The sequence below is a fragment of the Perca flavescens genome, chromosome 19 (assembly GCF_004354835.1).
Source record: "Perca flavescens isolate YP-PL-M2 chromosome 19, PFLA_1.0, whole genome shotgun sequence".
In the NCBI taxonomy this organism is placed as follows: domain Eukaryota; kingdom Metazoa; phylum Chordata; class Actinopteri; order Perciformes; family Percidae; genus Perca; species Perca flavescens.
In genome coordinates this window covers 28900117-28928077 of record NC_041349.1, presented here as the reverse complement: position 1 = coordinate 28928077, position 27961 = coordinate 28900117, and the positions used below count along the sequence as shown (strand labels likewise).

Genomic DNA, 27961 nt, shown 5'->3' with positions numbered 1-27961 from the left:
AGGCTTCATATTTACTGCCCCATCATTCAGCTCGTTTATGACGAAAAGTCATTTTACATCAGCGAAAAACTAAAACGAACAGCTGTCCAGCAGGGAGGTGAAATATATTCTTCAGAATGCTAGCCTTTGTTCTTATACAGTGTCCTACAGTTAGTGTACGGAGGGGCTTTCTTGGATTTATATGTATCTTTTTATGCTCTTTGTTTTGTCATCACTCTCATGTGCTTTGTTATAAAAAAAAGTAAGAAAAAATAAAACGAGTTACATACACTACTTTTTACCGCTCAGATTATTAATCACAATAGTTCAGTTTTTTTTCTCTCCATGTTCACAGGTGTAGATGTCTTATCATGTGGCAGAAATGTCTACCGGGACTCAAAGATGAGCGGAGTAGATTTTTGTGGTCAAGATCATCTGGTCATCACACTTTTTGGGCCATAACTCTGGAATTCCTATGCTAATTATTACAAGATTTCACAAAAAATGTCATAATAGTTTAAAACCTACCCATTAGGCCCCATTTAGGCTGTGGTGGTGGCGAACACAGGGGATGTTGGGGGGGAAACTCAGCGGCCTGCAGCAAAAAGTTGTAGCAAAGAAACGGAAAGATTTACGACAAGTTGTAACTAGTTTGCAATGGGCCAGCCTGCAACATTCTGAAAGCTGCCAGTTTAGACCAATGCGACGGTGACGTGATGGTGTATCATCTCCATAGCGACGACTCTCTGTATTTCTGACTTTCAGGCTGTCTGTTTAGCTGGATATGTGGATAACATTAGTGATGGTGAGATACGGTTGTATTTCTATTGTTATTTGGCCAAAACTGCATTTTATTTCTCTTAATTCACTGCTTTGTTCTAACCATAGTTCTAACTCTCTCTCTCTTCAGTCAACCTCTAGCTCGCTCGACCATGCACCATGCTTAGAGTTTTGTACGAACAGGAAATGATACAATATGTGCACCCACAGATGTCAGCCAAACTGCCACTTTGGAATGCCACTGACCTTAAACTTATCTGTTTTTCCTCATGAACGTGAATTGAATGTCTCCTTATCTCCAGGCAACAGGCCTCCGTACTTCATTGTGCATTAGCAAGAATGACCGATAAGAAGAATGACTGATTAATAAGAACAGAATGGAGGTGATAATGAGACTGTTTACACATACAAAGAAAAGGAAATTAAGATAACAAATTAAGTTGTGATTATGAGATAACAAAGTGTCTGGAGCTCTTTCACTAATGCTGTCCCCATGCACTGCAACTTTCTCTTCCCCTGTCTGCCTTCTCTCTTTCTTCATCAGCTCTCCCCTAGTCTCACATTGCCAGACCTATCTCCACAGCGCTGTGAAGGAAGGTCTGGCAACAGGAGCGTTCACTCCTGGATAGGAGAAAATAAAAAACTCTCAGGGTTGTTGGCATTTCTTTAAACCAATCACAATCGTCTTGGGTGGCGCTAAGCTCCGGACTGCTAAATAGTCTCTGGAAGGGACTTGTTTTGGTCCAACATTTGCACCTCGTAAAAGAAGCCACATACAATATAAGAAGTTAACACACAATACTTAAACGTGAGCTATTTAAATTAGCTGGATACGTGGTTAAACGTCATTAGCTCTTGCCAGTTTAGCAAATTCCCGCCAATCGGTCCCAAAACGTCCAAGCACAAATGGAACACTGAATAGAGCCAAATAGTGATTCAGAGTATCCAGACCTTATTTGGACAGCTGAGACAACACAAGGGTGGCTTTGGGAAAAGTCTCTGAATGTGCTTAAGGAACACATCCAACGCATGAATCTTGAACTGTATTGAAAATCCGTAGAGACCTAAATATCACAGCTGGATGAGATCTGAAAAGAGAGAGAGGAGGGAGCTGCTTTTAAATTCCAGATACCAGAAAGGATTTAAGCTGTGTATTTCTATAAATTGGTCCATAGAATTGTTTTGGACTGAGGTGGCCCAAGTGAGACCCTGACTTATGCAGGGGTGGCATGAATCAATTTTGATTGGCTTCATTTACGATACAGATCTATTTGAATATGCCTGGATCTGCCCAAATGCTAAGGACATCCATACTAAAAACATTATCTTTAACATATTATCTAGGTATTCTTTGGAGACTGATGGGGAAAAATACTTGATTGTAAATTAATCGTAGCATATGGGGGAAGACGCCTGGCTATGTTGGATTCGGATCACTTGCAGTCAATGGTCCTTCCATGTCATGCTTTGTCTAATCTGTGATGGCAGCATCTAACATGTTGAGTACATTATTGTATTGGCATGTAAGGACAAGTGTTCTATATAATATGTCTCATCTTCACAGTTCTGCAAAGCTTTTCCAAATGCCTGGACACCAATGATTCTCTGGTTGCCGTTCTATTATAATTCTACGCAATTCACGCCCTTTTATTTTCTTTTATGTTTTTTTTTATACAGTTTAACATTCTTTTGTTTCTGTAAATAGACTGGGAACACAAGTTTGTAATCAGAGGGCTCTTTTCCACACTCGCGTTCTCATCTATTGTGTCCCCCAGGGATTAGTTTTGGGTACAGTCTTGATCTCGATTCACAATATATGCTGCCACTGGAGTAGACCTCTCATGGACTGGATAATAATGTGTGCCTCTATGCTGATGATATACAGTAGAGCTCTTTTACCCCCTAAAGCCTGGCATACACTGCTAATGTAACCCCAATCTGCTCCCCTCTTTCAGATATTAAGAGCCGGATGGCACAGGACGTTTAACAATTTAACCAATCCAAATGTGACATACCTTTGTTCTGGCACTCAAACTTCTAGTTCCATTAGTAGTCATCTGTCTGATGGTTTAACAAAGCTTCCTCTAGTTGAAGAACTTATCTGAACATCTACAATAAAAGACGTGAAAGATTGTATCTCCTTATTTAGACTAAAGCAATATTCTTCGATCCAGGTCTCAGCCGAAAGTCAATCCCCAATAACTTATTGAAATCGCTACCTCCCAGGCTTTTAACAAATGCTATGAAAATAGAGCACATCATTCCCATGTCTGGCAGCATCCATCAAAAAGCATCCTCTATATGAACCTAACCAAACTCAAATACATTTCTGGTTTGTTTTACACACTATGAATCATGAGAAGAGGAAGCAACCAGTACATTAATTTGTATGTTCATACTTTCACACGGTCAACAGACTGTTCATACAATTCCCACAGACATGTACATCCTGAACAGTCTTTAGGGTTACAACACAGCTGTGTGTCAGGGCTGGTTACATCATCATCATTATCTGGAGGATAAGGTGATGTTACGTAACCCATCAGACTTCTCATTTTATCAAATGTTCACACTGTTTTGAGAAAAATGGGAAGTTCTTTTGAAGATAAGAGATATTTAGTTCAGCATTTCAAACTGCTATCACAAAAAGTTTGCTATTTTTTTGTGTAGAAGCTTTTGTTAAAATATGAGTATTTAAAAATAAGGGACATTTCAAACCCTGAACAAACACTTTCGCAAAAGGCAACAGTTCACAAAGGCTTTACAACTAAAAAGCATCTTTTATGCTATAAAATTGAAAATACAAAATACATAGAATAATGCAAAGTAAAACTTTTGCTTGACCGACTCGCACGCCAATTAGCGTGTTGTGCTAACCCAGTGGTTCCCAAACTGGAGGGCCCGGAGTTAGAACAGGCGGGGTGAGGCTAGATATAAATAACTGATGCATGATTCTGCTGCACTGCAAGCAAGGTCTGGACAAGTTCGGAAAGGACTGCCGGGTAAACGTAAAGCAGACGAGGAAGCTACACCAAATTTGGCAACTAACAAAAAATTAAAATATTTTACCTTTTTAAAAGGGTGATTATTTGATAGCTCCTTGGCTGAACTGGAAGTGGGGTCAGCCCTATTTTCCCACATTTCTAAGAATTTTTTTTTCACTGAAAATTAGGCCCTATGTTCCCACATTTCTAGGACATTTCGTGTTCCTACATTCCCCTTCAATTTTAGCCCTATCCTCCCACAACATTTTTTAGGGTTAGGGGGATAAAATCTGATACAAATTTATGAAAAAGGAAATGTGGGAACATAGGGCCTAATTTTGGAGAAAAAAAATCTTAGAAATGTGGGAACATAGGCCTGTGGGAACAAAGGGCTGTGGGAACATAGGGCCTAATTTTCATGGATAAAAAAGAAAATCTTAGAAATGTAGGAACATAGGGCCAAAATTTGGAAAACAAATCTTAGAAATGTGGGAACATAGGCCTGTGGGAACAAAGGGCTGTGGGAACATAGTGCCTAATTTTCATGGAAAAAAAGAAAATCTTAGAAATGTGGGAACATAGGGCCTGATTTTGGAAAGAAATCTTACAAATGTGGGAACATAGGCCTGTGGGAACATAGGGCTTAATTTTCATGGATAAAAAAGAAAATCTTAGAAATGTAGGAACATAGGGCCTAATTTTGGAAAAAAAAATCTTAGAAATGTGGGAACATAGGGCCTAATTTTGGAAAACAAAATCTTAGAAATGTGGGAACATAGGCCTGTGGGAACAAAGGGCTGTGGGAACATAGGGCCTAATTTTCATGGAAAAAAAGAAAATCTTAGAAATGTGGGAACATAGGGCCTGATTTTGGAAAGAAATCTTACAAATGTGGGAACATAGGCCTGTGGGAACATAGGGCCTAATTTTCATGGATAAAAAAGAAAATCTTAGAAATGTAGGAACATAGGGCCAAAATTTGGAAAACAAATCTTAGAAATGTGGGAACATAGGTCTGTGGGAACAAAGGGCTGTGGGAACATAGGGCCTAATTTTCATGGAAAAAAAAGAAAATCTTAGAAATGTGGGAACATAGGGCCTGATTTTGGAAAAAAAATCTTAGAAATGTGGGAACATAGGGCCTAATTTTGGAAAAAAAAAATCTTAGAAATGTGGGAACACAGGGTTGTGGGAACATAGGCACGCACCCCCGGAAGTTGTTCTGTCCCTCCTCGGTGAAGACCGTCTCTACAGCTCTTATTTCGGCCCCGAGGAGCGAGCATCGAGGAGGGATCATCGAGGAGCTATAGGCGAGGATACACGAGCGCAGCCTTCCCGGAAGCCGTGCAGCTGAAGGAGTTGCTAACTCCGCCCAAACCACGGGCAAATTCTTGGGACGCTTCAGAGGAAAGGACTCCTCATCCCTCTACAACACATTTTCTCGTTGCCTCTCTCCACCCATGATTCCCACAAGGAAGGGGGGCAAGTGGAGGACGTGAGGAGGCAATTTAAGCAACATGAGATGCAGCGACTGTGTATTCTGCGTGCACCCAACCGTTGACCAGCATGCTGTGACAGTTCGGTACGAATATTCAAACTGTTACAACCCTACAAAATAGTGGAATGTTTCTGTTGGGAGCCATTTTCGTTTTGTTTATATATCCCGTTGGTGACAATGCATATGCAGTTTTGTATTTGATCACCGGCAAGCATAAAGGTGTGTGGCAAAGGGGAAAGCATACAGCTTTTCACCTTTTTAGTGGCTTGTCAGTGGTATAGTCTTATTGGTGTTTAGTTAGAAAGCAGAGTGAAACCTACCTGAAATGATGGACAAACTCAAATATACCTGTGCTACGTGGTGAGCATGCACCGACGTGAAATAAATGGGTCAACGCACTGAAAGATATTTTAAGTATGGACATTGATATATTGGCAGCAATGTAGGTCTGGTTAAAAGACTGTACAGTTTCTTTCACTTTTACCATTAAAGACTTCAGCCAGAAATCTACCAAATCACTTAAAATTGGTGTACTACTTCACTTTATGTTCTTTGAAAACAGTTGGTATGCTGTGTGTGGCGTGAGTGCTATCTCACAGCCCCATCTGTGCAGCCCAGGTATTGACCCAACTTCCTTTTGCAACTTTCTCTCCCTCCGTGCAAGGGTAGATCGCACAAAGGACTGACTGAGAGCAGCAGAGGAGGGAGAGTCAGTCAGTGGAGCTGTGAAGTCAAAGAGAGTGCGAGTGAGTGTGTTTGAGAAACAAACTGCTGGAAAGATTCAACCAGAGAATCTGAGGAGGATTTCTTGCATTTAGAAATGCCGTGCTAACCAGATAACTGTTGAACTTACAGATCTGTGAGGAGAAAAAGAGAGAGAAAGAAAAGAAATAGGATACAGGGAAAAGGGAAAAACAAAAAAAAAAAGTGCCAGAATACAAACTGAGCCAGAGGAAACCTAGAGAAAAAGAAGAGGACCCTCCTCTTCTTTGGAATCTGGTACTCAGCTGTGAACACATTTCTGCATTAAGGTGAGTGTTTTTTTCGCTTGTTACTTGGGTTCTAACGCCCCACAAACGCTACATTATGTTTTTTCAATGTTTTTCAAAAATGCTCTTTACTCTTAAGTGTGAAAGATACGTCAATTGTTTTTAAAGCCTAATATTCCTGGCAGCTGCTGTCCTGTCAGCCATGTAGAAGTATCCATGATGTTATTGTTAAGATGCTGATGAAAGTTATTGCGCTGAAGTAACTCAGCAATGTTACTAGATGGCCTCGGTGGGTTTACAGGAACATCCGGAACCTGTGGATGTGTGCGCTCTCACCATCTGCATCTTGGCTTAAACTGCTATGAAAACAAGTTTCATCCCATTCATGCGTTAGGTAACCCCACTGTGTTGGCTCAATGCAAGAGCAACCTGAATTACTGCTTGGATCCCCAAAGGCAAATATACGATGGTGTTGGCGGTGTTGCAAGCTTCTCAAAAAGCAATTCACAGCAATAACAAATCAGCATGCGCAGACTTGCTAACATTATCTTTACTGACTGCCTGTTTTATTCAGAGAATGTGGGAAAACACCTGTTAACCAATGGGCCATCTAGAGCCCCTCCTTTTGAAAACAACAGGTTGAAGAAATCTTTTATATATCAGTCAATGCTGTTGCTACACCCTGACCGGTGTTGCATGTCATGGTCTAAACCACACGTGTCAAACTCAAGGCCCGCGGGCCAAATGTGGCCCCTTGCAGATTTAGATCCGGCCCGTATATCGCTTTGATTTCACAATACAGTTTGGCACACCTAGTTGTGTGCCAAACCAAAAACCCAGGAAAGTGTTTTTAAACTGCAATCAAAGCAGAATTTGGCAGATTTTGATGCCTTTTGTAGGGCTTCATGTCAACAAAAATGTGACAAAGAGCAACAAATTTACAAAAAGGTGACAAATGTCTGAGAAAGCCACAAAAAAGTCACAACAAAAACGAGGGAAAAAGCTACCAAAATGTCTTTAAAAAAAGTGACATGCAGTAACAAGAGCACGTGAATAAACTCGACATGTCTGGCCCTTGGAGTGATTCTCTTTTTCCAGCACCCCCGCCATCTGCATTCTAAATATGAAAGCTATGCTACATTCAGTTCCCTGAAGAAATACACAATGTACCAAAAAGTAAGTAGGGCCAGGCGATTTGGAGAAAATCCAATTTCACGATATTTTTTTCCCATAAACTGTACAATCAATGTTGATATTGCAGCAAAATAGTAGGGTTGACTATTGGTGCTTTCACAAAATATTCACACAATGAGATGTTTGATAAATAATCAGTGATTACTAAGTGGGTAAAGGCAAATGAGTAGAACAGCTAGTCGGTCTGGTAAGTTCAGAAAAGGACATCACTTTACTGTATCGCAACCTTTAAAACCAAGAAAAGACAACACTTGTGTCATATTACGATATTATGATATCCAAAATGTAAGACGATATCTAGTCTCGTATATCGATGTCAATATAATACCGATGTATTGCCCAGCCCTAGTTAGAAGAGGAGTAGCAGTGCAGCCTTGATGACGGGGGATGGTGTGTAGCCGTAGACACATCTCCCTCTCCCTTTCTCTGCTCTTCATCAACTTCTGTTGCAGCTACTGGGTCAAAGGTATCGACAAGCTCTGGCCTGTTCTGTCCATTCAACTGCCAAGTTGTCTGCGACCCAGGGACATCTCTGTGATTTATTTCTCTGTTCCAAAGAATTTCACAGAAATATGATCTCATTTACTTTGGAACATTACTGTCAGTCTTGCAAAATACTTGAAACCATCCATCCATCCATCTTCGTCCGCTTATCCGGTGTCGGGTCGCGGGGGGAGCAGTTTCAATACTTGAAACCGATACTAATAAATGCTCTACTCCCAAAAAGGATCTTATGACTAGTCACCTTTTAGAATATTAGTTGAGTAAAAGTCTTAACGTATCTGATATTTCATGTACTTAAGTGTCAAAAGTAATTTTCAGATATTAAATGCATTCTTATAAGAAGTAAAAGCAAAAAAGTTGGTTCTAAACTTTATTGTGGCTTCCTTTTATAGTAATAAAGCATACTATTCAGGGTTTCCACTCATTCTTAAACCTCAAATTCAAAGTCTTTCCCAGGACTTTCCAGGCACAATTCCCTCAAGTTAAAGTCCCAAACCCCGCATATTTTGAGAGCTGACATCAACAAAGAGAAAAGCAGAAACAGAATTTTCATTTCCGTGTGAGGAAGGATCTTTCACTCCAACATACGCAAACATTTCTGTGTGTGCAACGTTATCTTTATCAGCCCTCGTCTGTTAGGCTGGCGGCAGCACCTGCATTAGGTACTTCCATTATTACAGTATGCTTCCTCTTCCTCTTCTTTAGTTGTGGCCTAATGGTTTTGGCAATTTACAACAAACAAACATGACGTCACCAACATTTGAATGGAGCGTGCATTAACTTGCAATCTAGGAGCAATACTTTTTCGCAGTCTCACAAATGTCTGCTGATTTTATTTTGTACTAACGAGTAAGGGAGATGCTTAGTGGATATGTAGTGGAGTAAAAGTACAGTAACGAAATATTTGTACGTTGTACACAATTCGGCAGCTCACAAAATTGGTTCAGTTGGTTTTGGAAATATGATTCATTGCATGTTTGACAGGGAAATTGCACTATTTTAGTTTTACGTTATTAGCCAATGGTGTGGCCCTGTCTTGCAGAAGGGCCTTGAGTCGAAATCTTCTTTGTTTTTTTTATATTGTGCTCATATACAATTGCATAATGCAATGCAGTATTTCATCAATCATAGCAGCTACATGAAGGCACAGACTAATAAGTGGTGCCACAAACAGTGAAAATAAAATGTTTGCCGGTGTACAATTCATGTTTAAATGTTAAGTGTAGTGTCCGTTTGACCACGTTCCAAGATCAGTAAGCTCCAGTCTGCAATGGAGTATCTTTGTTTTGACTCGTGTTCCATTGAATTAAACCAAACTGTCTTGCGCACTCAGAAGTCCAGAAGGCAAGGAAAATGTCAGCATTTTTTTTTAATTAAGATTTTGATCAGGTCCCTCACGGATTTGATGTTCTGTTAATGCTATCACGAATCCCAGTATGCCTAACAGCCATATATCAATGTCCTTTTTGTATCTGCAGGCAACCAGCTGTGTTTACACTGTGGGCTATTACAGTGTATATATACACACACACACACACACACACACTGCTCCTGGAAGAGGCAAACACACTGCCCAAACAGCATGCAGTGCATGCTCAGTCCCGGGTTTAACGCTCCAGTTTGATTGGAAATGTTGAATAATAGACTCAAAGGTGTTGGTCTGAGCCTAAAACCTGTAAATGTGTTACAGAGACAAGTCCAAATTAAGCTGTTTGTCAATACTAAAAATATATCCACCATCGGTATTATTTTCTTCGTACTCAGGGCTTAGAGAAGAATGAGAATATCAAAGTGAACCATGTTCTTTTCATGAATACAAAGGTAACAGCAACATTTATCCATCCAAGCGTAATTTATAAAAGATATTTAACTTTGTGAATAATACCTAACTGCAACATACTCGTGACAAAAGCTACTGTTTGTGCTACAGTAATGTTATTATCGTGCTTAGAGCTCTCGTGATACCAACTGCAGCTCTTAGTCACGTCCTGCAACTGTTCTGTGTGTTGCAGACCCCTTATCTTTTTGCATCATTTGCTCTTTTGCATCAGTGTGGTTGTAAACATTTGCTTACTTTGAAAATGATATTCAAATTATTACCAGGGAAAGACACTCATGTCAGCACGTCAGTGCGCCCACACACAATATGTGACAGCTACAGATGATTACATTTTAAGGAACACTTTGATTCCTAAAAACTTCGCAAATGCTTATGAAATCTTCTAATTTGTAAAGATAATGAGTGCAACATTGACTGTAGAAATATATGGGCTTCCTCAGAAATATCACCATGATCAACTTCTCTAACTACTAATGCTGTTGACATGTTGACCTCGGTGAAGCCAGAGAGTCAGTTGATAACCAGCTTTGTAGGGTTAATGGGGTTAGGTGTAGGTAAAGCCATTTATCCAGAACTTATCCACTTCATGCTTGGCGGGGTGTGTTGCTGGGTACCCAGTGACGCAGTATTGCCGTTTTTTGGTGCAGTTTCGACACGCAAAATGACTAAATGCATCACCGGAAAAGCTTCAGCCCATCTGTAGTAGCCTTCAAGCACCCACATGTTGTCACTTGAACTATTGGTTATCAACATGCTGTTATGTGTTTATGTCCTTAGATGGAAGTTTACACTGTAACAGTAGCAACTGGAACATCAGAGTATTCAGGCACTAACAACTACATCTACGTGACCCTGGTGGGGGAGAAAGGAGAGAGTGAACGCACCCTGCTGGACAACCCTGGATTGGACTTCTGCCGAGGAGCAGTAAGTGTGAATAATAAGCATACTGATGTGGATTCAAATTAAAGAACATAGAAATTAGAAAATTAGATTTTCTTCAGGGCTAAATTACGTGGTATCACATTGGTGCGTAAACTCAAGTACTTGAGTACTACTAATACCAGCATTTTAGGTGTTATTGGAGGCCTTTTCTGATACTGATATCGGTACATCTCTTTAAATAGTGATCACAGGTATGATTTCATATTTTTCTCCTTCTCCATCCCTCCATCTCCGTCAGGTGGATCAGTACAAGGTGACCAGTCCTTCACATTTAGGCTCCCTGCTACTGGTCAGACTGCAGAAACAGAGGTACTGGTTGGAAGATAACTGGTTCTGTCGCTACGTCACAGTGGAGCCTCCAGGCGGCGACAAAGTGCTGACTTTCCCTTGTTACCGCTGGCTCATAGGAGACGTCAAGGTGGAGATAAGAGAGGGAACAGGTAGGAAAGATTCAAAGCGTTCAGAATCCACCCCTAATGGTCAGCTCAGCTGTAATGGTACCGTTGAGCAAGGCAACCAAATCCAAAAGGATGTGCAGCTGGTCGGTGGCAGACTAGTTATCCAGGGCAGTAGCTCGTATGTTGCGGGGTGCCATTCAAATTTGTTTTGACAGCCAAGCATCAAATCCTGCTGTGTGGACTGATCATTCATTCAGGTCCTGGTTCTATGGTGTATATATAGCAATTGGGCAAAAATTGTCTGCAAGGCTGCCCAGAAATCCTGGGGGCCTGATAATTATTATAATACATCCATTCCATGCATAACCCCAGCCAAAACTAGAAGTAGTACCAAGTAAGTTTTTCCTCAGAAAAAGTGAAATTGTAAAAATGGAAGATGCCCTTGTAATGGGGGCTTAGGATCACTGTCCCAGTGATCCTAAGCCCCTGTAAAACTGAAATGTTGCTAAAGGTGCACTTTCCTGTCTCCCTTCTCTCTTCCTGCCTGTGTAGCGAAGACACTGAGGGACGACTCCTTACCTCTGCTGCTGGCACACAGGAAGACAGAGCTGCAGGAGAGACAGGCCACTTACAGGTCCAAAACACATAACAACACAAAGATACAGCTTCACTCTCCAGACTGGATGTGTTGAAGAGTTGTATGTATTAATATTTGTATCTTGCTGTGTGTTTCTGACATTCAGATGGGTGACGTGGGCTCCAGGGATCCCCAGATGTATCGACGCTAAAACAGAAGCAGATTTACCCCAAGACGCCCGCTTTGACAATGAGAAGAGGAGCGACTTTGAACATTCATTACACTATGCGTAGGTGGTACACACACACACACACACACACACACACACACACACACACACACACACACACACACACACACACACACGTTTGTTTTTTTAATACTTATGAGGACCCCGCACTGACGATTAATTCGCTAGCCTCTAACCCTAAAGGCCCTGACACACCAATAAACTAATATCCCATACCAAGACATTTAATATAAAGACCGTAAAAGACCTGTCTCCCTGCACCCTCTGCACCGCTAAACAATTAGCCACCTATCAATAGCAAGCAAGCTAGCTTTCTAGGCAACTGGCCAGCCTCTGAATTAGTTAAATGGCAAATTTTCAGTAACCAGTGGATGATGAAGGCATGTTAGGTAGATGAAATTAGCAAGCTAATGTTAGCTAACGAGTCTGCGGTGTGTTCCAGTGCAAATATTTGGCCCAGACAAGGGCGACGAGGGCTGATGAGAGGCAACGCCACAGTCTGACGTCGTCGCCACTAGTCCCTGGCTGTCGGCTTGGTGTGTCAGGGCCTTAAAGCAACACTAAAGCACTTTTCCGCTTCGGTCCCCCTACAGGTTGGAAGCGGAATTGTCCGCTGTTGTAATGATTGGGTAGCGGATCTGTAGTTTAATTGAGACATTACAACAGTGGTAATAACGCATCACAACGTTGACGTCATCCACAAGCGACAGCAGTCGGCGGGAAAGAGGAAGCTAGCAGCTGCCTTCACTCTCCTACCCATCGGCTCTATAGCCTAGTTTCTATTATATTAATATAGTGTTTTAAAAAAACCAAAGATAAATTTTTTCATGTAGTAAGCATTTAGCCTCACGCTAATTTATCACGACTAGACCAACTGGCTAAACCAACGCTAGCTCCATGGCTGCCCCTACACCTGGCGAGTCACCACTCCCCCACAAAATTTCCTCATTTTTAAAGAACGCAAACAAAGAAATTGCTGACCTCAAGGAAGATGCTCGTCGACTTTCCCAGGACTTAAAGACCAAATATGCTTTGTTAACCGCCTGCTTGGACGTGGCTCATAATCAGTTGCTCCGGAACTCATCTCGGCGGCCTTCCAGGATACCGCGCTATGGGACCCAGCTGCCTGCCAACGTCCATCTTCTTGCTCGACACCGGTCATCAAGCCACCCTGGACTGAGGTGGTTTGCGGCCAAAAGAGAGCCTCGAGTAGGGCTCCATCACCTCCTGCCCTCAGCCTCTCCAACCGTTTAAGTGCCCTGTCGGAGTCGGAACTAGTAGCTGCCAATGTGGTTCGCCGGGCTCGCCCCGCTTCAAAGCCGACTGACCAGCCGTCGTCACAGAACAGGACCGATGCCTCGCGGCTAAAACTTGTGAGGGAAGCGATAGCCAGACGATCCGGTGGCCTACAGTAACTGGATTGGCCAAATGACAACGTTCCTCAAAAACGATCTCCCCAACCGAACGGTAAGTAATCTTCCTCCTCTTTTCCTTGGCCATCTGTAACCGACACTGACTGTTTCGCTCCCGCCACCGGCCATCCACACCCCCCCCCCACTCCTTGTACGCTCTTCCCCCCAACCACGGTAATTATTGGTGACTCCATCACCAGAGAAATTAAATTAAAACAAATTAAAACAAATCTCACGAAAACTTGAAAGTAAATGGCGTTCCACCAAACTGGAAGAATCTCGTTTAGATTGGCAAGATAGTCTGAAAAATTATCGGAAGGCCCTCAGAAATGCCAGATCAGACTATTACTCAACACTAATAGAAGAAAATAAGAACAACCCAAGGTTTCTTTTCAGCACTGTAGCCAGGCTGACAGATAGCCACCGCTCTACTGAGCCTTCTATTCTGATAGCTCTGAGTAGTGATGACTTCATGACCTTCTTTAATGATAAAATTATAACAATTAGAGATCAAATTCATCACCTTTTGCCCACAGCCTCTAACGGCTCACCATTGGGCGCAGGAGGGCTGGAGAGAACGATAAGACCTGATACATACTTAAGCTGCTTTTATCGTATAGACCTTCAACAATTAATGTTAAAGGTCTCTTCAGCTAAGCCAACTACCTGTCTCGTAAACCACATTCCAACAAGGCTACTTAAAGAAGCACTACCCGTGGTTAACACCAATACTAGACACAATCTATATGTCTTTATTAACAGGTCATGTACCGCAGTCATTTAAAGTAGCTGTGATAAAACCTATTCTGGAAAAAAAAACACCCTCGATCCTGAAGTCTTAGCCAACTATAGACTATATCTAACCTTCCCTTTATCTCCAAAATCCTTGAGAAGGTAGTCGCTAATCAATTGTGTGACTTTCTACATAGGAATTTGAAGACTTTCAGTCAGGATTTAGAATGCATCATAGCACAGAGACGGCACTGGTGAAAATTACTAACGACCTTCTAACTGCTGCTGACAAAGGTCTCCATACTTGTTTTATTAGATCTTAGTGCTGCATTTGACACTATTGACCATACCATCCTGTTACAGAGACTGGAACATTTAGTTGGCATTAAAGAAATCGCACTAAGTTGGTTTAAGTCCTATTTCTCTGAGCGATCTGTTAACCTTAACGATAAACCCTCCAAGTACGCTAAAGTTAGCCATGGTGTTCCTCAAGGCTCAGTGCTTGTACCAATTATATTCTCCTTATATATGCTTCCTCTAGGCAATATTATTAGGAAACACTCAATTAACTTTCACTGTTATGCAGACGACACCCAATTATATCTGTCAATTAAGCCAGACGAAAGTGGTCAGTTGGCTAAACTTCAAGCGCGCATTAAAGATATAAAATCCTAGATGATTTACAATTTCCTGATGTTAAACTCAAACAAAACTGAAGTTATTGTGCTGGGACCCAAGCACCTCTGAACTTCATTCTATCTAAAGATATAGCTTCTCTGGATGGTATTGCCCTGGCCTCCACCACTGCTGTCAGAAATCTAGGAGTTATTTTGATCAGGATATATCCTTCAACGCCCACTTAAAACAAACCTCAAGAACAGCCTTTTTCCATCTTCGTAACATTGCCAAAATTAGGAACATCCTATCTCAAAATGACGCTGAAAAACTAGTCCATGCATTCGTTACTTCCAAGCTGGACTACTGTAATTCCTTACTATCAGGTTGCTCAAATAAGTCCCTTAAGACTCTCCAGCTGATCCAGAATGCTGCAGCACGTGTTCTGATGAGAACTAAGAAAAGAGATCATATTTTTCCTGTATTAGCTTCTCTGCACTGGCTTCCTGTGAAATCTAGCATCAAATTTAAAATCCTCCTCCTGACCTACAAAGCTCTAAATGGTAGCAGCACCATCATACCTAGAAGAGCTCTTAGTACCTTACTGTCCCACTAGAGCACTGCGCTCCCAAAATTCAGAGTTACTTGTGGTTCCTAGAGTCTCTAAAAGTAGACTGGGGCCAGAGCCTTCAGCTGTCAGGCTCCGCTCCTGTGGAACCAGCTCCCAATTTGGGTTTAAGGGGCAGACACCGTCACCATATTTAAGACTAAAAAACTGAAAACCCTCCTCTTTGATAAAGCTTGTAGTTAGGGAGTGAGGAGTTGCAGCATTCGCCTAACCAGGCCCACCTGTTTCTCTTCATAGTCGTCAAGTTAGGGAATGAGGAGTTGCAGCGTCCGCCTAACCCGGCCCACCTGCTTCTTTTCATAGTCATCAGAGTAGAGGGAGGAAGGCCAGTACAGCCCGATCCGGCAGGGGAGAGTTAAAGCCCGATCCAGCACCTCTCTCTAACTCTAACCTGCCTTTCTTAGTTATGCTATTATAATTCTAGACTGCCGGGAAAGTTCCTTCCTTCCTATGACACACTGAGCTGCTCTCTCATCTCTGTTTTCATTTGTTTCCTTTTGTGTGCATCCTTGTCCCAGAAATGCTTGTTACTAACCTAGCTCTGGGGAGTTTACTCCCCCGAGTCCTTACGTTTCTTCTTCGCAGAGCTATGCTCTGCGATTCCCTGCAATGTCCGGCTGCGTCCTGCTGCGTCCACTGCATCCACCCATGCTCTGCGGTGCCACGTTACATCCTGCAACGGGACTTTTGGGGGCTTTGTAAATTAGAGTGTGGTCTAGACCTACTCTATCTGTAAAGTGTCATGAGATAACTCTTGTTATGATTTGATACTATAAATAAAACTGAATTGAATTGAATTAATAGACAATTCTGCTTCCAACCTGTAGGGGGACCGAAGCGGAAAAGTGCTTTAGTGTTGCTTTAAGGTTTACCATCACAACTAAATGCAAAACTTACCCTTACCTAAGTGTAATTTTAAGCTTGAATTTAAAACTAATATTAAACCTTCAAACTATATTTTATGTACAGAGGGCAATGTCCTCACAATGCAGGAATGTTTTCACTACAAGGGTTTAAAACTTAAATTGGCCATCATAAAGATTGTTGGTCCCCAGATGAGAGTTGAGCTTCTACAATGTGCAGTCTATCCCAACAAAGCATACGTGCCCTCTCTCTTCTCATCAGCTTGCTGGAGTTGTCTCTGAAGAAGTTGGCCATCAGGTTTGGGAAGTCCTGGAGTGACCTAGACGATTTCAAACGGATCTTCTGGAAGCTGCGAAGCCCCATAGCTGGTGTGTAAATACGCACTATATACTCCTCCCAAAACCTGATGGGGAAAATGACTAAAAACTAGTGCTGTCAATTAAAAATGTTAATCGCATTAATGTCATAGTTAACTCACGATTAATCGCAATTAATCACACATTTTTATCTATTCTAAATGTCCCTTGATTTCTTTTTGTCCCATTATATTTCTTCGTTTTAATGCTCTTATCAACATGGAAAAGTGGATCGGCTTGCTTTGTGCAAATGTTTTTTTTATTGAAAACAACATTGGCATATACGTAGTGTTCAATTTCACACTAACATTCTCACTTGGAACTAATAATCTGTCACATAATGTAACACTGTTACCTCCATTTTCCACTGCAGATAGTACTGCCTCATGCCTGAGGCGAGCGTGACTGGTCGTCATACCGACTATGGTTTCCCCCGACTCATTTCCTGGTTCTCGTTCTCCATAACCAACGTAAAATCAAGGAGAGGGTTAACTTTTCCTGCTACAGGTTTCCCACCGTGGGCAGAAAGAACAGAGGAGACACTTTGTTTCTCTCCCTGACTGTAGAGTCACTACTCGCTCCGAAGCTAATCGCCGTGACGAGCCTACTAGCTACGCGGCTCATAAGCCCAAACAAGTGTGTGCGGCCGCAGCGTGTGTCTGTTTTGTTTCCGGTCTGTGAAATTACGAATCCCACTATGGCCATGCCAAGACCTGCCCTTCAATCACTACTATTGGCCAGGCATCCAAGGTAACGTAACCCCATTTGTTCAGGTCCTATCCCCTGAAAAATCCGCTATCCTAACCACTTGAGGTGAAATAACTAACTCCAACCAATTGAGCTGCTTATAGGGCAGGTCTTGGCGTGGCCATAGTGGGATTCGTAATTTTGCTTCTGGTCTAGCTAGATCCGAAACAACGTTAATCCTTCTTTAACTGTCTATACGTTAATCGCGCAATAAAAAAATTGTCGCCGTTAAAATGGATTTGCGTTAAAGCCGTTAATAACGCATTAAACTGACAGCCCTACTAAAAACTAATGGCTGGGCAGTTTCCTTTTAGACACTACATTTCTAATACATGAGAAATGCAACATGTTTGATAAACACTAATACATAGTCCTTTAATGTACACATTAATTATATGGAAGATATAGAATGCCTACACTGTGTAATTTGTGCGAGACAAGAGATGTAGTTCACTGAGCGGTTTCACACAAAACTAAGTGGTACTACGACAAACCTGGGACAAACTGTGACTTTCTTCACTTGCAAAATTATCTTTTAAATTGATGGACTTCATATGTGTAATTCATGGCTCAATTCAAATGGGATCAAAACCTGTATTCATCTCTCCCCATTCACTACCATCCATATTTTTTCCCATGGGGTCCACCGGAAGGGGAGGGACTTCGCTTTTCTATACACATTTACTCACCAGATTTATTCACTCACTCAGCATGTGTGTGCGTTTGATTCAGAGTACTGTATGGAGCACTGGAAGAAGGACTCCTTCTTTGGCTACCAGTGTATGAATGGCTCTAACCCAAGGATGATCAAGAGGTGCAAGAAGCTGCCAGAGAACTTCCCTGTGGTAGCAGACATGGTGCAGAGCTCCATGGCTCCCAGGACCAACCTGGAAAAAGAACTTAAGGTGGACAAATGCTCTACATCTGTCTCTATCATATATACAGGGTTTAATGTTTCACCATAAAGTTAACAACTGCAGAATTGTGTCACTTACTGCACGTCTTAAACCTGGTCATTCATTTAATTCTGCTTATTTCCTGTCCAGGCAGGAAATATCTACCTGTTAGACTACGCCATGTTGGATGGGGTTCCCACCAACACAATTAGGGGTCACCCTCAGTACATCGCTGCTCCACTCTGTCTCCTGTACCAACATCCAGATAACGGACTCATGCCTATTGCTATACAGGTATATCATTCACACCCATAAAGCACATAGACCTGCACTGAAATAGTGAATGTCACTACATGTCACTGATATGCATGCACACAATCACACAGACCCACATTATATTCAATGAATCTTTAGTACCTGTAAATTATGCAATTAAGTCCTTGGGTGAGATGGTTTAGGTCTTTTTTTTCAAAATGATTTGTTGGAGGCTTTAGTGCATGACTTTTTGATATTAATAAACGTCCGTTACATTCGAGCCATTACCAAATGAGTTGCTACAAAGCTAATTAAGACTATCAGCTCCACACAACTCTCTCTGGATTTCTCAGTATGGCTATGTTCAGAAGATTGTGTTGTCCGGTGACTTTCCCGCGCAGAAACTAAAATAATGACCTCTTCTGAAGAGTCCGTCATGTTTTTTTAATCCTCCGTGTCCTCCTTGGCTACTAGTAACTGCGTGGAGGAGGGGGGGGGGCCCATGTGCGATCACGGAAGTCTTGTATCATGTGGACGCACTGACGGTTTTGTTGTCATTACTTAGAATTCCTCATGGGGGAGACAGAAACTACGCACTATAGCTTTACATAGGAGAGTATGAAATATGAAAGTATTAGCAGTAAGAAAAAAACCCTAAAAAAAAGGATTAGTGAATGTATCCTGAGAATACTGAAAATATGTGAATGTTGAATGAAAACCTGAAACTACTGAATGTGCACCTGAGAAATATTCAATGTAAATCTGAAAGAAGAAACATGAAACTGAGAATACTGAATTTAAACCTGAGAAATATTTATAAAATCTGAGACTACTGGATGTCATTTTCCAAACATATTCTGAAAATACTGAAGGTAAACCTGTGAACAAGTTATAAAAATCTAAAAACTGAAAGAAAATATATAATTTTTGTACAAATCTGAGAATACTGATTATTTAAAAAAATATGAAAATGCAAACCTCAAGTAAACAAAAAAATCTAAGAATACTAAATGTAATTTGCCAAAAATCTTCTGAAAATGCTGAAGATAAATCTGAGAACATTTAAAAAGAATTATATTCACTTACAACATAGGAATATTGAATGTAAACTTGAAATAACAAATGTGAAAATCTATGCAAATTCAATGAAAATCTGCAAAATACTGAATGTAAACTTGACAACATTGTAAATGTCTCACCATAGTGAATAGATAATTATTATATATAATTAAATGATATATATATATATATATATATATATATATATATATATATATATATATATATGAACTTCGAAGAAAGGCTGTATAGCATTTTAAAATCCTACGTTGCGGCTACACTAATGTAATAACCATGTCAACATATCAACTTCAGTTTGGTTTAAATTGCAGAGGTCCAGTGATTATGGAATGTATTTTTTTTTTTTAAAGCTAACACTTATTCACTTACAACATAGGAATATTGAATGTAAACTTGAAATAACAAATGTGAAAATCTATGCAAATTCAATGAAAATCTGCAAAATACTGAATGTAAACTTGACAACATTGTATGTAAATGTCTCACCATAGTGAATAGATAATTATTATATATAATTTAATATATATATATATATATATATATATATATATATATATATATATATATATATATATATATATATATATATATATGAACTTCGAAGAAAGGCTGTATAGCATTTTAAAATCCTATGTTGCGGCTACACTAATGTAAGAACCATGTCAACATATCAACTTCAGTTTGGTTTAAATTGCAGAGGTCCAGTGATTATGGAATGTATTTTTTTTTTTTTTTAAGCTAACACTTGTACAATTTAAGAAAACTGTTAAAGGTTTGTTTTTGTCTGTGCAATGTTATCCCTATGGCATGTCTGTGTAAACAACCCATGTAACTCCTAATATTTTACCTTTCATATTTATTGATTTGACATTGTGTAATTCTATTTATGGCATTTTTTTCTTCTTTTTTTTCTTTTCAGTATTTTAGTTTCTTTCTATTTTAATTGGATTATGCATTGGAGAGTATTTGTATATGTGTAAACCAATAAACTAAACAACTAGAGTGGAAACAAACCTGGTGACTAAAATCTGAACTTCATATGGTCTAGGAGGTCCTAGATGGATAAAGTTCAGGTTTCCTTTCATGCAGTGGAACAGGACTGCCTGTAATAGTTTCCAATCCTTGTCCTCAGCTAGAGCAGACTCCAGGCCTGGACACGCCCATATTCCTGCCCAGAGACCCGCCCCTGGCCTGGCTATTGGCGAAGATGTGGGTGCGTCACGCTGAGTTCCAGGTGTTCCAGCTGCTGTCTCACCTGCTCAGGACTCACCTGGTGGTGGAGGTGTTTTGTGTAGCTACTCTGAGACAGCTGCCCGCTGTGCACCCTATATATAAGGTGAGCCATATTATTCAGAGCTGTAGTTTTCTCTTAGACGATTTAAGCCATGTCTGAGACCTGTTTGTGTCTCAGCAACAAACCATGGAGATCTGGCAACACAGATAAGGTAACATTTGTTAAAGCCTTAACAAAACTAATTTTCATAATGCTACATGTGGCATTTAGCTGTGTAAATACCTAATGTTAGCAAAAGAAAATGTTAAAGAGTCCCTATTATACTCCTTTTTTTGCATCATGATGGTACTCCTGGGGTCTACTAGAATAGTTTTAAAGGCTTTGATGTTCAAAAAACATTTTATGTTTCTCATACTGCCCATTGCTGCAGCTCCTCTGTCTGAAACACTCTGTCTGAGCTCTTGGCCCCTCTTCCTGAAAAGCCCAGTCTGCTCTGATTGGTCAGCTGGCCCACTCTATTGTGATTGGCCAACCTAATTCAAACAAGCCACTGGGTGTGCTGTGCTTGCTCAGGCAGCACCAATGGGCAGCACATATGAAAAGCTGGGCTGGCTTTCTCAATCTGTGACATCACTAATTGAGGAATTTCAAACAGGAATGTGGGCATGTGTTTTTTGACATTATACATCTACTACATACACAATATACAATATTACACACTACAAGATGGGAAACATCAAAAAAGCATAATATCCATCCATCCATCCATCTTCGCCCGCTTATCCGGTGTCGGGTCGCGGGGGGAGCAGCTCCAGCAGGGGACCCCAAACTTCCCTTTCCCGAGCAACATTAACCAGCTCCGACTGGGGGATCCCGAGGCGTTCCCAGGCCAGGTTGGAGATATAATCCCTCCACCTAGTCCTGGGTCTTCCCCGAGGCCTCCTCCCAGCTGGACGTGCCTGGAACACCTCCCTAGGGAGGCGCCCAGGGGGCATCCTTACCAGATGCCCGAACCACCTCAACTGGCTCCTTTCGACGCAAAGGAGCAGCGGCTCTACTCCGAGCTCCTCACGGATGACTGAGCTTCTCACCCTATCTCTAAGGGAGACGCCAGCCACCCTCCTGAGGAAACCCATTTCAGCCGCTTGTACCCTGGATCTCGTTCTTTCGGTCATGACCCAGCCTTCATGACCATAGGTGAGGGTAGGAACGAAAACTGACCGGTAGATCGAGAGCTTTGCCTTCTGGCTCAGCTCTCTTTTCGTCACAACGGTGCGATAGATTGAATGCAATACCGCACCCGCTGCAAAAAAGCATAATAGGAGCTCTTTAATAAATTAGGCAAATATATCTTTTCATCCATCCTCACGATGTTCACTACACTTTAAAACCAGGCTGCGCCCAGAAAGACCAACCGTTACTCCAAAATCATTCATTCCCTCGGCAATTAAGTAACTGACTTGAATGTATTTTACACAAACATCATGGTTATGTGTTTAAAAACCAGTCAATTGCAATATCTTACGTATGTGCAATACACTCGCTTTTTGTTATTATTTTTAACTCGTCTCTCTATCGTACTTTATCGTCATTATTCAGTTCTTATTTCAAATATTTTTCTTGCTGTATACTTTTTGATCTGACACTTTCCCATAAGCCTTTTTATTGTGCTCCCTCTGTCACTGATGACTGGCAGTATGAATGCGTGTGTGTGTGTGTGTGTGTGTGTATGTTTCGGTGGACTGTAGAAACTGAATTGCCCTATGGGGATAAATAAATCTGTATCTGTATCGCACTTAGGAGACAGGAAGTATTTACCTTTTCATACCATTGGGGCTTTTTTTTAGACATAGAGAATCTTTGACATAATAAGCTTTTCATTTGAAACATCTGCAGGAAGTGCTGAGTTCCATTGATGGTAGCTTATCAAAAATAAATCTATCAAAGTACAGGCCACTGTAAATAATTAGTGAATAAAAACAATATTTGTGTTAACCCTATCACTGTTATTGCTGAGGAATTGTACATTACACTGAATTTACCGTGTGACCTATTGGAGTACAGGTAAATCCACCCCTCCGTAAGGACTTTCCAGACCTGTTTATTAGTAACAGCTCAGTTATTCGTGCTAATATTTGGTAACACAGATACTGTATGTTGCACCCTGAGCAATTTTTCTGTCTTTCCCTGCTGCAGCTCCTGGCTCCTCATCTGCGCTACACTCTAGAGATCAACTGTCGGGGGCGCACTCAGCTCATCTCCCCTAACGGCATCTTCAAAAGGGTGTGTCACTCACAAACAGTACTTTTGGCATTTGGAAGTTAGTGGATGTGGGCTTGAAACATTTTTCCCAGAGACTGTTAATGTCACTGGGCTCTCCACCTCATCACAGCCACATTATCGATCTTTAGAAAAAACATGTGCTGTGTTAAAGGTCCAGTGTGTAACGTTTTTAGTCGTTCATGATCAAAATCGGTGTTGCCCCGTCACACACTTGTCCTTTTTTCATGAATATTTACCTCCACTATCAATTCCAAGTATTCCCATTGGCTTGAAATTTTACATTTGCGTTTGCATGAACTGGGGCAGACGCTCCATATTCATGCGTCATCTTGAAATACGTTAGCCAGTAAGGGACATACAGGACATACTGCTCCGCATTTTGCGTTTTCGCTGTCACATGATGAACTCACAGGTGCTGCTAATGCTGCTAATGGGTATCGTAGCTTCCCGGCCCCGGCAAGTTTGAAGAAGGAAACATGGAGGACCACACGTATTCAAAATCCAAATTTCAGGAACAGGAGTCTTCTTCTTCACCCAGCTGTAATACATATTTTGAACTGGGTGGCGCGAGAGAATCGATTGCGATATGTGATCTCAACGCTGGATGGGAGAAATTCCCACACATTGGACCTTTAAACAATGGGATGACTGTTATTATTGTGCCGGTGCTGATCGTGGCGGTCGCGTCCGTGTGTAGGTTGTGTCCACAGGTGGTGATGGCCTGTTGATTCTGTCTCAGAGGGAGTACAAGGAGCTGACCTACCGCTCCCTCCAGCCCCGCAATGACTTCACTGACAGAGGAGTTTCCGAGCTAAGGAACTACTTCTACAGAGAACACAGTCTGATGATATGGGAGGCCATACTCAGGTAGCCTACATCCTACAACACAAGCTGTGTTCGAAACTGCTCTCTCATTCACTATTCCCTATATAATGTTCATTAAAACATGGCCGCGTTGCATTGTGGTATACAGGAGTTAAATGTAGGGTACACATCCAGTGGTGTAGTCTACGCGATATGCAGGTATATACGCAATATACCGACTAAGAAAGCTCCAGGATTTCCATATACCCACTTTAAAATGCCCAATGACACGCATCAACATACTTTCTATTATATTTTTGATATATTTTGAATTGTCCTCTGTTTGTTTTTCTTCTTTACATTGGCTAAATGAAGGTATTTCCACCGTACAAAAGTATGGTCTATCCGAAAGTGTATCCGAATACGGGAAATGAAGTCAGGAAATGCTCAAAACATCCCTGGGGGAGGATATCTGGTATATTGACAGTAGGAAGATAATTGGAAAAGATGATGTTATTTAAGATTTCTTTATTTATTTAGATGGAGAGGAGAAGGGGAACACATTCGCAAAGACACAATTTTGGCTATTTTCATAGGGTATTCAGTATTCAGTATCAATTATAGTAAAAGTAAAGAACTATGACTAATAATATAAGATAGACTTTATTAATCCCGCACTGGGGAAATCCCTGTGCTACAGCAGTTCAAAAGAAAAAAATGTACACACACAAATACAGTACACATTAAGTGGACATAGGCAAAATAATATACATGAAGTATAAGAAATAGAAAAAATAGAATTAGTTACAATAATAATAGTTATAAATCAAACATATTTACACAATAAACATCTTTCTATAAACATACAGTATAAAAAAAAAAGATGGGAACTCCCAGTCTCATGTAGGTAGGTGTTGCCCATGATTGATGCCAGCCTGGCTAATAATAATAATAATAATAATAATAATAATAATAATAGCAGTGCGAGCATTTTTTATTCCAAAGCTTGTAAATGGTTTAAAGAAATGCCAATAAACCAGACCACGTTTTTCTCCCATGCTGTGTGGACTAGCCAGACCCTCCTCCGCAGCGCTGTGGAGGAGGGTCTGGCAATGCGGGACTACTGTAACTGTGCCTCTTCCTTCAGTTTTGTCTCAGGTATGGTCAGCCTGTTCTACCAGTCAGACCAGGATGTGCAGGAAGACCTGGAGCTCCAAGCCTGGATCAGAGACATATCACAGGAAGGCTTCACAGAGCTCCCCAACTTTGGTCAGTTATTAATATTTATCTTAATACTTAACATTAAAAAAAAACTTTTCCAACTGGGAATCTTAGGCATTCATTTTAAGACCACTAAGCAGCTGTGTTATGTAAGAAAATGGGTTGGGACCCTTAACTAGGGCTGCAACTAACAATTATTAACACAGTCGATTCATCCTTGGATTATTTTCTTGATGAAATGATTAGTTGTTTGGTCTATAAAATGTCAGAAAATGGTGAAAAAGTTGGATCAAAGCCCAAGACGACGTCCTCAAATATCTTGTTTTTGTCCACAACTCCAATATATTCAGTTTACTGCCACAGAGGAGAGAAGAAACTAGAACATATTCACATTTAACAAGCTGGAATCAGAGAACTTTAACTCTTTTTTTAACCGATTAATCCTCCAAAATAGCACAGCTCTATTCTTAACAACTGTATGCAAAAGTGACTTCTCAATATGTACCATAACCATGTCACATTTCTTCCAACCATTCATGTGAAGTGCTGTCAGAAAGTGTTATTTGTGCATGTGATTGTTGATGGTGGATGTGTGTTCAGGTCTGTCCAGTACGCTCAGCACCAGAGAGGAGCTCTCCACCCTGCTGTCAGTGTCCATCTTCACCAGCACAGCCCAGCACGCTGCCACTAACAACGGACAGGTGCTGAGCACTCACACACCTACTCAGGGGCGGTTCGAACTGTGGCCAATATTGTCATACATTTTTAACCCCATCTTCATCCCTAAAAGAGAAGAGGGGATATTGTTCCTGTGCAGTGATAAATAAAATGCTGCTTAACACTGTATGAGTATACTTGTGTTTGTTGTTATGTGTGTATCGTTAGTCTATTGTAGAACCAAACCTACGGAGGGTTGGAGGTATCTGACACTTAATATATTTGTCACCCCTAAAATCTCATGTGGCCCCAGCCTGGCCCCTCCATTTGAAATGGTCTAGATCCGCCACTGCACCTACTCACTGGGATATTTATAGTTGATGCCAACGATGCGTTCAGCTCTGAGATGTACGGAAGAGGATTATGGCCACATTGGTCTATATCCACGATCTTCCACTTCCGGGATTGCTCCGGTGCCAATGTGTACATTTTTTGTGAAAGCACCAATAGTCAACCTTACAATATTGCCGCCGCAATATCGATATTGAGGCATTTGGTCAAAGATATCGCCCAGCTCTACACCACATGTAAAAAATGTTTTTGAGTTCTACTCTAAATTAACTACTCAAAACTCCACAAAAAAAATTCCCATTGGCCCCAATCCCCTTCCATAAAAGTGTGATTGTGATTCTGATTTTAAAATTTAAAGTCAGCATTCGGACTTTAAACCTAGAATTCTGAGAATAAAGTCAGAAAGCTGAGGAAAAAGTCAGAATTGTGACTATTAACGTAGAACTCCGATAACATTTCACATTGGCCCTACTCCTCTTCCGTAGAGATGCCCTGGTGAAGTTGGTAAAAGAATATTCAGCCTTTTTTTAAATCCTACACACAGGAGCGTTAACCGATTCTCTCGCTCTCTGTCGATGTTTGATTTTCAGTTTGACTGGTGTGCCTGGGTCCCCAACACCCCCTGCACCATGAGACACGCCCCACCAACAGACAAGGATGCTGTTACCATGGAGATGATCATGGCCACCCTTCCTGATGTCAGCCAGTCCTGTGTGCAGATGGCTATCACATGGCATCTGGGGCGAGCTCAACCAGACGCGGTGAGTGAGAATCTCTGTGTGGTTTACAGAGTGTTATTAACAATGCTCCATTCTGATTGGACAAATGGCAAAATACCCCAGCAGATGGCATTTCAATGATCCCATATATAGTTGGTCTGTGGAGCTGATCGGACACGCTACACCACCCACCTTAGTTCCTCTCTCTTCAGTAACTTCCTGTTTTCTTCTGCCTAGATTCCTTTGGGCAAATACACAGAGGAGCACTTCACCGAGGGGCGGGCCCAGGAGCTGATTGACAGGTTCAGAGCGGAGCTGAAGGAGATTGAGGGCCACATCATGAGTCAGAATGAAGGACTGGAGCTTCCGTACCTTTACCTCCTGCCCAGCCGCGTAGAAAACAGCATCACTATATAGAAAGACTAACGACTAACTTCTTCTTTAGTTTTGGTGCTTGGCGACAAACGGGCATTATGTCACCAACTGGAACGGAGCGTGCATTAACTTGCAACCTAGGAGCAGCGATTAGCCAAACCTGCTCTTTTGCAGTCTTAAAATTTCTTCTGATTTGTATTTTGTAGTAATGAGTAAGGGAGATGCTTACAGTAGGTGAAATGTATCGGAGTAAAAGTACATAAACATTTTATTTTGTAAAAGTAGTGGAGTAAATGTGAACGTTCCCAGCAATATAAATAAAGTGAAGAATGAATGTATGAGAATATTCTACTTAAGTACAGTAACAGTACAGTATGTATTTTCCATGACATTACAACAGCCACTCACTGATGAAGACCATGAGCTGAAAGCTGGGTTAAGCTCATTTTGTCAAGCTTCACCTTTAGTCAGTGCACTCTCTTGTCATTTTTGTTATTTAAATCCAATAGTTCCATGTAGAAGTATTCACCACTTCATTATGGAACTTAAATCACGGTAACCGAAGCAACAGATGTTGATAATGTGTTGAAAAGCTGGAAGATCCTAGCCTGGATGCCAGCCGAACTTAGCCCCGCCCACAAAATTCGAGGTCGGAGTATGACCACGTCAGGCTAGGAAGATCCAGCTTCACTGTGAAGAAGCTGCACTTTTTGCAGGTTTTAAAAATGTAGGGACAAAAGCCAGCTCTGCAGAAGTGAAACATCCACGCTTGTGTCAAATAAACAATCTAACCAAGC

General features: G+C 41.2%; 2 protein-coding genes across 4 annotated transcripts in view; both read left to right on the top strand.

The window, feature by feature from the left end:
* Nucleotides 1-273, top strand: part of pelp1 (proline, glutamate and leucine rich protein 1) — a 23290-nt gene extending 23017 nt beyond the window's left edge. For all 3 annotated transcript variants that reach the window (XM_028606191.1, XM_028606190.1, XM_028606189.1), the window contains one exon: nt 1-273. This exon is cut by the window's left edge and continues 294 nt beyond it. The gene's annotated coding sequence lies outside the window, so the exon portion shown is untranslated.
* A 5677-nt stretch (nt 274-5950) lies between these two features.
* alox12 (arachidonate 12-lipoxygenase) lies at nt 5951-27959 on the top strand. Its single transcript, XM_028564132.1, has 15 exons — nt 5951-6272; nt 10546-10692; nt 10949-11150; nt 11661-11742; nt 11852-11974; nt 16448-16554; nt 18022-18194; nt 18336-18479; nt 20653-20856; nt 22951-23037; nt 23735-23904; nt 24989-25110; nt 25663-25763; nt 26661-26831; nt 27027-27959. The coding sequence occupies exons 2-15, from the start codon at nt 10546-10548 to the stop codon at nt 27204-27206; spliced, it is 2013 nt and encodes a 670-aa protein (XP_028419933.1). The 5' UTR covers nt 5951-6272; the 3' UTR covers nt 27207-27959.
* The last annotated feature ends 2 nt before the right edge of the window (nt 27960-27961 follow it).